We start from the raw sequence: 11,403 nt of genomic DNA, 5'->3' as shown, positions 1-11,403 counted from the left end.
GTGGTCTCTAGTGTGTATAAGTATGGATGGTCTCTAGTGTATATAAGTGTGGGTGGTCTCTAGTGTGTATAAGTGTGGGTGGTCTCTAGTGTGTAACAGTTCATGTGGTTTCTACTTGAACAAGTTGTTCTACTTGAACAAGTGATAGATACACGTTTAATAGAAACTGAATTCAAGTTTCAATGTCTGACATTTTTCTGTGCTGTGGATTTGTGGTAAAAATCCTTTATTGGTGCCAGGTAGTGCTAGGTGATGGAGGAGTTCCAGACTGAATTAAAATGGGAATGCAAGAGGCACCAGCATTCATGATTCTCTTCCAGACCGCAGTGTGATCAGCCACCTCATGGTCCTGCCACCACACCCCCAATACATGGGACAACATTCCTCTGAACTGTGAACCAAAATAAAGTCTCCCTCCCTCTCTTGCCTTTGGTCAAATAGATGGCCACAACAATGAAGAAAGTAACCAAGACAGTGTTGAAAATGCTTTTACTGTCCTATATTAATTTTCAAAGGCAAGCTAGATTGTTAGCAATCACAGTGACATCGTCCTTATTCAGGGACAATTCCCCACTGTGGAGTGTGCTTGAAGCTCGACAGCACCCAAGGTTGTCACCCAGGGCCTGAAAACAGTGCATAGTCACAGTGCAGAGAGCTTGCCAATGTGCATTTACAGAAAACACAAAGGGCTTCTAAGCAAAAGGCATTGGTAGGTTTCCGTCTGTTCTTCTGATGTCCGCGTGCTTTGTGCACGTGTGTTGGTCAATGTTTGGCAGTCATTGTCAGACAAAAAGGAGCATGAACTATACTTAGGAAAAATAATGTGTTGTGGAACCTAACACTCAAGTGAGAAGTCCATGCAGTAACTGTTCGTTAGTATAGAAATCTGAAAAGCTCAGAGACAAGTTGGTGCGATGCCCCGAGGAACTATGGGTTCTCTTTGATTCCATAGCTTGAGAATCTCAGAATCATGCTATGGTGAATATTGTTTGGGGGTTTTCATCCCACCTTAGGTCATTTGGTTCCCAAATAAAAGACACAATACCACAAAATCTATAATAAGCCTTAAACATACTAGAGCTGGGTAGATATCAACTCCCTCCCCCCATGCTAATTTATCTACTTCCCTGTCAACAATCCCATCTTCCACCACGCTTCTATTCCAACAGGCTGGCTCTCATGGTTCTGCTATTATGATCCACCCACCCCGTGGTGTCTTTTTCCTTCCTCTTCTCCTCTCCCTCATGGCATCTGCCTCAGACCTCAAACGCAGGAACCAAAATTCCACCCACCTCTCTTCTACCCAGCTCTGAGCTGTTGGCATCTTTATTAACCAATACTTTTAAACTAAGGCACAAAGTTTGCACAACAGAAGCTGGCACACAAGAGAAGTCACTCATTTTGAGGCAAGTAGACTTGGGTTAGAGAATTTAGCATTGCAGCACATAGCAACAGAAGAAACTGCAATAATCCTGTGACTGCCTGGGGCAGAACCAATGCAAAACGGCCTGGGGCAGAACCAATGCAAAACGGCCTGGGGCAGAACCAATGCAAAACGGCCTGGGGCAGAACCAANGCCTGGGGCAGAACCAATGCAAAACGGCCTGGGGCAGAACCAATGCAAAACGGCCTGGGGCAGAACCAATGCAAAACGGCCTGGGGCAGAACCAATGCAAAACGGCCCTTGCTGAACTTTGCCGAACACACAGATACACAGGTACACCCAGAAATGGCAAGAGGGGACTGTGATGTTTTCTTTTCGAACTGTCGCACAAGGGTGCTCTGGAGAATGTGAACTGTACATATGGACAGTGACAGAACTCAGAAACTGATATACAGTTAAGTGATGCATTTCAGGCACATTCCACACAGACCAGCCAAGATCCAAAGACCAGCTATGTCTTATCAAACCCTTTTCTGTTTTTAATCATCCACCAACAACCCCACGGGGCACTTGTGAATAAGCAAGTGTAATTTTTCAATGCCGACTGTGTGCCAAAAGTTACTCAAGAAGTAATTTCTCTCGTGTCCACATCTGTGCTCGCTGGCCTATAAAAACCTCAGGGGGTAGAACAAAGACCATAATAGCCCTGGCTTGAATATGAAGGCTAAGGAAGAAGGCTCAGCTAGATTCAGCAGCCCTGTGGCTGGGCCAGGCTCCACACAGCCAAGAGAGAAGCCTGATCAGCAATGGATTTGTTATGTCTGGGCACTGTCCTATATTATGGTTTATGAATTCTCTCACTAATGCAAAATGAGATCTCTCTCTCTCTCTCTCTCTCTCTTTCTCACACACACACACACACACACACACACACACACACGCACGTGCGCGCGCATACACACAACTATTTCAGATCCAGCAGCATGGGGAGGACCCCGAATATCAGATGTGACTAAAATCAGATCAGAGCTGATGCTTCCAATGCTCTGGTACTGTTTGATGATCATAGCGTCCACAGGCTCATCTTGATAGCTACACTGATACAGGATGCAAAGTTTGGGTCTACAGATTGGGCCTGAGCGTGGGCTCAGGATGCCACTCTCAAAGAGGGGTGAACCAAAAACAAACAAACAAACAAAACCCCTCAAAACAACAGTAAAATCAGAACTACCTGTTGTCAGCTGCTGATCACCAAGGGACACTCCTACTTCCTCTGCGCTATCCATAGAGAATCTGTAGCTATGGCCCTGAAGTGGGCTCAGCACAGCCAATCTCATTAGCTGCTGGGTCTAGGATACACTACATTAGAAAACTAACATGAAGTGATCTTGGGCTATAGTGCCAGGGCACCTGACAGAAACACCCAGAGAAGCCTTTCTGGAGGGGCAGCTCCAGCCACGGCACCACGAGGAGCCGGCCGTGACTAGCCGCACACTGACATGCCTGGGGGTCAGGGGTCACCAGAGCAAGACTGTGAGGCGACCATGTGTAAAATAACTTGTGACCCAAGGGAGAGGAGGAGGGAACAAGAGATTAGGGAGTGTTTGCTGACATACTGGATAGACGTGAAACGGGCCAGAAGGGAGTGAAGGATGTCATCAAGCCAAGAGGGACAATAAAGAGCAAGTGAGATTTAGTTAAAGAGAGAAATGGCAAACTGGAGGGCAGTTCTAAAGAATTTACCTGAATGGAATGAGTATAATGTGCTCAGAGAAGAGTGGACTGTGTGGCCTGCCTTATCTGTGATCGGAAGGTTTAGGAAAACAAGGAATGGAGGGGCAGGCAATGTTTGTAGAAGAAACAGCCGAGAACATTCTTGAATTTAGTAACATAAAAATGACAAACCAAAAAAAAAAAAAAATCCAGTATACCCATCCAATCCGATGAATTTCAGGAAAACTAAAAATGACTCTTTGGGTGTAATTTTGCCCTGTGTGATTCATAGAGTGATTTCTAATTTAAAAAGAAAAACACTAAAATATAGTGGGGCAGCCCAAGCTTCTTTTCTTCGGTGATTTCCAGGCTCAGGGTCTGCTGCCCTCTCTCCGTGGTACTCACCCACCCGACCATTTCCAACACAGACAGGCACACAGGCACTGAGCCAGCAGGCATGCAGAGGTGACACCACTCACCAGTCCACTTGTTAGGAAACTGCACAACTTCAACACCATCTGGGTAGGTGGTGTGCATTGTTTGCGCGTCCGCATAATAATAAATCTGTGAAGATAGGGAAACCCACATTGGGAGGCGGTTCCCCTTACACTGTGAGCAACAGGGAAATCTGATCAATTACTTCCCATAGGTGGCTGAAAGAACAGGTGAGGGAGGCCTGACCACATCTGTGGGTGCTTCCACAGGTGTGGAACGCAGGAGGTGGCACTAGGCGCTGACACCCCAGGAATGACAATGGCTATTGGTTACAGGGAGACTGTGGGAGGCAGCTTAGTCCTCAGTTTTGTACCTAAGTATGTTCTAACTCGTGACTTGCTGGGCCTTCGTTCCTCATGGGACTTGTGGCTGGGGAGGTCTAGGCTTAGGTGGACATGGACCGTGAGCCCCAGGGTCCCATGAATCCCACAGTTTTCAGACTCAGTGGCTAAGTGCAGCCAAGAGAGTAGAGCTCAGGCTACTGAGCCTCTTGGCACAGGCTAGCGTCACTGGAGAAGACAAAACACTAGTTGAAAAGACCTTTCCGCTAGATTGACCTATAGTCAAATCGGGGGTAGGGGGCACTTTTTTGATGAGAGATTAACGTGGAAGGGTTCAGACCACTGTGTGGGTGGTACCACACCTGAGCATGTGCTTCTGGATTTTAAGAAAAGTGCCTTGGAAATCCACGAACCTGCCATTTGACCTTGGTGTTCCTAACAGGCACATCTCCCTTGGTTTCCATGGAGGAAGGGAGGGAGGGAGGACAGCACTTACAAAGAGGAAGGGTGCTAGGTTCAGGGGAGTGAGTGCTCCTGATGCTAAGGCCAGTCCCTGGATCTGAAGAGGGAGACACTCTTAAAAAAAAAAAAAAAGCCACAGCCCAAGGTAGAGTGGGGTTGAATGGGGGTCGTTGTCTGGAAGGGTAGAGTGGGATTGAATGGGGCCGTTGTCTGGAAAGGTAGAGTGGGATTGAATGGGGCCGAAAGGAAGGCTATGGACAGAAGACGCCGCCCTGCTCCTGATTCACACTCCTGCCTAGTTATATCAGATTGGTCCTCTGAGGTAGAGCCATGTCTCTCCCTCCACAGAAGAGGGAGGAGAAGATGGAGTGTCTTCAGATGGAGTCATGTTATTGGAAAAGCTGTGACTCTGAGATCCGAATGTGTTTTGGTTAGCATCTGTCCGACTTGGCACGGGCTAGCGTCACTGGAGAAGGCAAAACACTAGTTTTTAGCCTTTCCGCTAGATTGACCTATAGTCAAATCGGGGGTGGGGGACACGTTTTTGATGAGTGATTAACGTGGAAGGGTCCAGACCACTGTGTGGGTGGTACCACACCCGAGCAGGTGCTTCTGGATTTTAAGAAAAGCAGGCTGAGCAAGCCATGGGAAGCAAGCCACGTAAGCAACTTTCTTCCATGTTTGCTCAAGCTCCTTACTCCAGCTTTCTGTAGTGATGGTGACATGTAAGCCAAATAAACCCTTTCCTTCCCAAGCAGTTCTTGGTTGTGGTGTTTATTACAGCAATAGAAAGCGGACTAGGAAATAGAGCTTCTGTGTTCTATCATTTTTAAGCATTCTCACTATATTGGCATTATGTCCGAAAGCCGTGGGCGTCGGGAGAGCCCCGTCTCCATCACTACGTAAGTACCATGCTTCCTCTCTGCAGATGGGGGGGGGGGACACAGGAAGGGAATGGCAGCTCCTGGACAGAGAGCCCTAGAGATGGGCACTCACTGTCTAGGGTTTCCCTGTCACCAGCACAGAGCAGGGGAAGTTCCCTCCCTCCCAGCTTGCACTGAGCCCTGCTCTCTCTCTCTCTCCTCCCTCATCCCTATTGCTTCTTATCATCTGTCCATCCTTGCACCACATCTGCCTAAGAAATGTGTTTCTGACCCTACCCCCCATACACCCCAAGGCAACGCAACACATCTTTTTACCCCATAGGGCCGTGAATTCCTGAAAGTCACCATTTAAACAGGTCTCCCAGGATTTCCTGGTTTATTTTTTTTCTCGGCTCAGGTCTGTGGAAGGGCAGCTGGATAACACCAAAAACTTCACAACGGAGGGTTGGGAGGCTTGTGGAGACACCACTGACGTGCAAATCTATGGGGTGAGACCATGAGGAATCTCGCTCGCATCATACACCAGAGACAACATTCTCATTAGCAAGAGAGTGCTGCCCTCCTGCCTTCCCTCATCTCCTGACATCAGGGGAACAAAAGAAGAATGCATCTATAAAAGGTTTGCTAGTCACCGGGTAGCCTCTGAGTCTGAAAGAAGACACGCATGTCCACGGCACGCACCACTTTCTGATCGGACTTGATCTTCTTCATGTCACCGTTAAAAAACTTGATGAGGGTGGTCTTCTTGTCAGCACTGATCTCCTTCCTGGTTCCATTGGGGAAGGTGATGATGGTTCGCCCGTCGCTGAGCATCCGCTCCACCTTGATGGACACACAGAAACACCCAGGTGAAGAGTTATAGCAGGCATGATGAACACTTTCCCACTATTTCCTTGTGTATTCAAAATCAATGCCCACTGTCAGCCTGACATGCTGGATACTAGGTGCTATGCACATACATACACACATGCACGCACATGCACACACACACACACATACCCTAGACTGATGAGCTCCCTATCCTTGTCCTGCATGTGGTTATCAATAGGAAGTGTAATGATGGGTTCCTCAGTGTCTGCCTTCCTTCAAGTTGACACTGCGTTTGCCATGAGTCTGCATGATCCATCAACCCAGGATTGATTGATGAGCCTGAAATCCCGGGCCAGATAAAATTGCACGATTACTAAGTAGAAATGAACCTTTTGTGCTTATTTTGTTTTCCCACTTCATCCTCTCACCTCCTACTCAACACTAGATGGTTTCAACTAATAATGAGCAAATAAGTAACTTCAAGTGCATAGTGCTAGGCTCTCAGAAGAAAGCATCACCCTGTAAAGATGAACGCAAAGAAAGACGCCAGCAGAAGCAACCTCAGTTTGCTATGCCAATGCAGCCTCACCTACCACACCTGCACCTTACGCACATCAGAAGGCCATGATGAGTGACAGATGACATTGAGGTTGTGTGAGTCGCTACAACAGTCACACAATGGTGAAGTCACCTAATGCAGTTCTGAGAGCGCGTCATGCGTGAGCATGCGATTTTCAAGTTTACACTATTAAAATAGGAGCCACGGAAGAAGATATAAAATAATCGTTTTTTAATTTAGACAGTGTCATGGTTTTTTTCATTTTTTTTAACATAGTAGATAGGTATATAAAAGTGGATTTGACAGAATGTAAAATCTAATCTGACTCTTAATATCTTTAGAATAGATAGTCTAACTGTATAGAAGATATCAACTTGGACTGGAGAGACAGCTCAATCATGAAAGGCTAGACTCACAACCAAAAATATATGAGAAGTATACGCTTTGGGTCTGGTTAATTTTATTGTGTGTCTTTTCTTTTTGCAAAAATTCTGTAATAAAGTTTTAACTAAAAATATAATTTATGATGTAAAATTAAATGAACAAGAAAAGAAGTCAGCATACCCAATGCAAGGCACACATAGATTCAGGGTGAGACCTCGGAAGACACAGTGCTGTGATGGGGAGCCAGGGATCCGGGGAGTGTGGCTGATGTCAGGTTACAAGTCAGGAAGCTCATAGCAGAATGACACTTGCTATGGACCACTTGCTTATCACATTTATACCCTATGACTTCTGAAGCCCAAGCCAGTGACTTGTTGGCCTAACCAGCAAATGGTCCCCCTTCTTACAGACTTGTCACCAAGGTCTGGACTTTGCTCAGCTGTGTTTCTTTGTCTGACAACCACATGAAACAACCACACTAAAGAAAGGCTTCGTGGTCTAGGATGTAGCTCAGTTGGTAGACTGCCCAGGATGCTGGAAGTTCTGGGATCCCCAGCATTGCATAACAGGATGTGGGGGGTTCAGTCCTATAATCCCAGCTCGCAGGAGTTGGAGAATCAGAAGTTCAAGGTCATTGAGCTACATGGTGAGCTTGAAATACATAGGACCTGAGAACTGCCTGAGAGGAGGAAGGGGAGGAGGAAAAGGAAGCACAGGAAGAAGAGGGATGGAGGGAAGAAGGAGAAGAGGAAAAGGAGGAGGGGAAGGGAGGAGGGGGAAGGAAGAGGAAGAAGGGGGGAGAAGGAAAAGTGGAGGAAGAGGGTGAGGAAGGGAAGGAGAAAGAAGGGAATGAGGGGAAAAGGAAGAGGAGAAGGAGGAAAAGGAGGCAGGGGAAGAGGAGGGATGGAGGGAGAAGGGAGAAAGAGGAGGAGGAAGGGAAGGAAGGAGAGGAGGAGGAAGTGGGTAAGGATGGAAGGAGGAGGAAGTGGGTAAGGATGGAAGGAGGAGTATAAGGAAGAGGAGGAAGAGGGTGAGAAAGGGGAAATAAAGGAGGATGAGAAGGAAAAGAAGGAGGAGGAGGGAGAGAAGGATGAGAAGGAAGAGGAGGAAGANAAGGAGGAGGAGGAGGAGGAGGAGGAGGAGGAGGAGGAGGAGGAGGACACAATGAGAAGCTGTGAAGCCAAGCGGCCTTGCTCATCTATTCGAAGCATTCTCTGCTTTCAAGGATGAAGATCTATTCAGCCCAAAGTTCCAACAACAAAATGAAATGCTCACTCGCTCCAGCAAAAGAGTGAATGTGCTTTGAGCACAGAGCTGGGTCTCAGCAGCTCACCCCCTTCCCACCCTCCCCAGGTAACCCCAGCCCTCTAGCAGCAGCACTCTGGGGCAAAAATGCTTCTTGAGGTAGCTGTTGGGAGGCTCTGAGGGCAGAAGGGTGGGGGGATGTTCCTAACAGAGCTGGTATCTGTTACTGGAAGAAGCTGGTCATCAGTGATTCTCTAGAGAGGCGCACCAGCCATTAGTTTGTAGCCCCAGGACAGATGGCATGGTTCAGACTACATAGCACAGAGAATGTGGCAGGGAAAGATTATGTGCAGCAGAAACCTACCTTGCCGTTTGGGTGTCGCTTTTCCTTTGTCTCACCATCCTTTGTAGTGTCCGAGGTTTGCTGTATTTCTTTAGGAGCTCTTGACTTTGTTGGAATATTCTATAAGGAGAGTATAACCACTGCCTCCTCTGTCCCCATCCCTAGCTGTGAGAACCATAGGTCCATCAATGTTGTGAGAACCATAGGTCCATCAATGCTGTGAGAACCATAGACCATCAATGCTGAGAGAACCATAGAACCATCAATGCTGTGAGAACCATAGTCCCATCAATGCTGGGAGAACTACAGGCCCATCAATGCTGGGAGAACCACAGGCCCATTAGTTCTGGGAGAACCACAGGCCCATTAATTCTGGGAGAACCATAAGTCCATCAATGCTAGCTCTTGGGATCATGTTTCTGTTTGTAAAGGTGTGTCTTCCTCTTGTGTTCTCCAGATCTGTACTGGGGGCGTGGGGAGTGTGGTTGACAGTTACCAAGTTCTGACTCTGTGTGCATGTCACTGAGGCCTTGAGGAACTCAGTGGCTGGGATCTGATTGACTAACCCTGCCTTACCTCTGCTGATTAGGTGGGAAGTGTTACTGACTGCTTTTAGGGGGTTCCCCCACTGCCTACTTTACACAGTAAATAACTTTACAGCCTGTGAGGCAAATACATCTTTCCCATGGAGAAAATGGCTTAGTTCTGCATGGATGTTGTGTAGCTATGATGTGACCCTGGCCATGAACCTAGGGTATTTCTGCTGCCTTTGATTTTTTTTTTTATTCCAAATAAGAAAAGAGCAATACTTTGACTTCTCCATCCCTAAAGCTACAGAAACTCCACCTGCTTTGCCTACAGGTCTGATGCAGTCCTCCATTGGCTGCAGGCAAGCCCGGTCCACTCATCTGAAAGGCTGAGTGTGCTCAGAGACTGAGGGAGGACTTGTAGCCATAGCGGCCTCTGGTGCTCACAGGAGCATCCCTATCTGCCTTCACCTCTGGGTCTGTCTTCCCCAGCCTCCCCACCCGGTAAAACTCTACCTACCTGCAGCCACAGTGCATTCGAGGCAAAACAAGGGATGACCCTGCTTGCCCGAGCATGCAGGAATTCACCATCCGAAGTCTCTGGATTTGAGGACCAGATGTCTGAAACAGTGGAGAAGGTCAATTTCAAGAGACTATGCACACACAGTGAAAAAAAATAAATGTCATATTCCTAGTGCGGGGTTCCAAGTCTGAATTAAGTTTCCTGAGATCACTGTGCAAATGCTGGTGGCTGGCTCTGTGGAAATCAGGAAGTGCTGAGTGCAAACAGTCAACCTTTGTCCACTGGTTGTGTCTTCACGACATGTGGTGGTGGCTCAGACAACTAAGCTAGCAGAGGGTGGCATCTGCCCCAGTAGGGGGCAGACTTAGGAAGAGAAAATTTCTGAAGAACTTGTGACACCTGCCCACGAGAAGGAAATGGGTGGTTGGGCAGGAGCACTGCGCATCTGAGGCAGCTGGAAACAGGCAGACAGGTCATGCTCACGGAGGGACAGAGAGCTGCAGACCTGCAGCCAAGAACAGAGACAGCATGACATGGATTGGATTCTCTCTCTCTCTCCTTTCTTATATTAGTCAGGATCCCTTAATAGGGAATAGTGCTGCCCACTATGGGCTGAGTCTTCCTATAATGATTCACAAGGCAGTGAGTTGTCTTGTGAACTCTTCACAGACGTGTCCACAGGCCAACCTGATGAAAATGTCTCCTCATTAAGATTCTCTTCGGAGGGAGGTGATTCTTTGTTGTGTCAAGTTGACAGCTAAAACCACCCAACACACAGGTTATGGTAGGTGTGAGCATTTTTTTACATGTTTGGTCTCCATTCTCTGGGGATGTTTCAGGGGGTTCAGTTGGGATGATCTTGATAGAGGAAGCGTGTTACTTGGGGGCCGGCTTTAAGAGTAAAAAGCCTTACTTGCTGTCACTTTGCTCTCTGTTCTGTGCTTATAGTACCTGCCATTATGAACTAATGCTCTGGAAAGAGTTAATAAACTCTGCCATGGTGGTCAAGGTGCTTCATCCCAGCAACAGAGAAGTAAGTGAGACACAGAGGTTACAAAAGTGTTACAGAGACGAGAGAGAGAGAGAGAGAGAGAGAGAGAGAGAGAGAGAGAGAGAGAGAGAGAGAGAGAGAGAGAGGTGCTTACCCATGCACAAGGGTCTGCGGTTCAATATGTCAAAGGGGACCCACAAGGACTGTGCAGGAGGGTGGGTAGGAGTCAGGCTACAGGTGGGTGAGCGTTCTTTCTGCAGCACAGGGGGTGCAGCAGAGCTTAGCAGCTCTGTGCAAAGGCTCCTCAGCAGAGGTCATGCGCACACACCCAGGGGCAGCCCAAGAGCACCGAGTGTGTGATAGCCACCTCTGGCAGCAGCTGGAGGGGAGCATTCTTCCTACTGTCGTGGGGTGCTCAGAACCGGCAGGTGGGGCCCACCGGGATAGGAGAGGCTGTAATGGACAATTTGAGCTCAGAGGGAGGTCAGACAAGTGCTGGGGAGGGACCTGTGGCACAGGTGGCCAGGGCTGAGGCAGAAGTGTTGGGAGGGGTTACCAAGACAGAAGGAGGAGCTCCAACTGGAATCAGAAAGTGGCCAGAACCCAGGGGGTTCCTGAGGCCTCACCCACCCACGTGCCACACCCCAGATCTTAAAGGCCACCCCTTCTCACCAGCCAGTGACTCTGTGTCCAGGAATGTGCTGTCAGAAAGTGGTTCTGGTGACATCCTACCGAAGCCTCTTTGCAGAAATTTGGAAGACATGTGTATAACCTGGGTACAGGCAGAATCACAAAACCAGCC

The 11,403-nt window shown here is 48.0% G+C and overlaps 1 protein-coding gene across 4 annotated transcripts in view; it reads right to left on the bottom strand.

Moving 5' to 3' along the window:
• LOC110338114 (centromere protein J-like) overlaps window positions 1-11,403 on the bottom strand; it is a 21,438-nt gene that overhangs the window by 2,722 nt on the left and 7,313 nt on the right. For all 4 annotated transcript variants that reach the window (XM_021221338.1, XM_021221339.1, XM_021221340.1 and 1 more), the window contains 5 exons: window positions 11,274-11,373; window positions 9,608-9,708; window positions 8,582-8,680; window positions 5,901-6,041; window positions 3,577-3,661 (listed from right to left, as the gene is read on the bottom strand). In XM_021221338.1, the coding sequence (XP_021076997.1) occupies window positions 3,577-3,661; window positions 5,901-6,041; window positions 8,582-8,680; window positions 9,608-9,708; window positions 11,274-11,373 (526 nt within the window). The remainder of the gene's footprint in view (window positions 1-3,576; window positions 3,662-5,900; window positions 6,042-8,581; window positions 8,681-9,607; window positions 9,709-11,273; window positions 11,374-11,403) is intronic.

The sequence above is a fragment of the Mus pahari genome, chromosome 21 (genome assembly GCF_900095145.1).
Source record: "Mus pahari chromosome 21, PAHARI_EIJ_v1.1, whole genome shotgun sequence".
Classification (NCBI taxonomy): domain Eukaryota; kingdom Metazoa; phylum Chordata; class Mammalia; order Rodentia; family Muridae; genus Mus; species Mus pahari.
This window is presented reverse-complemented; position numbering and strand designations above follow the sequence as displayed.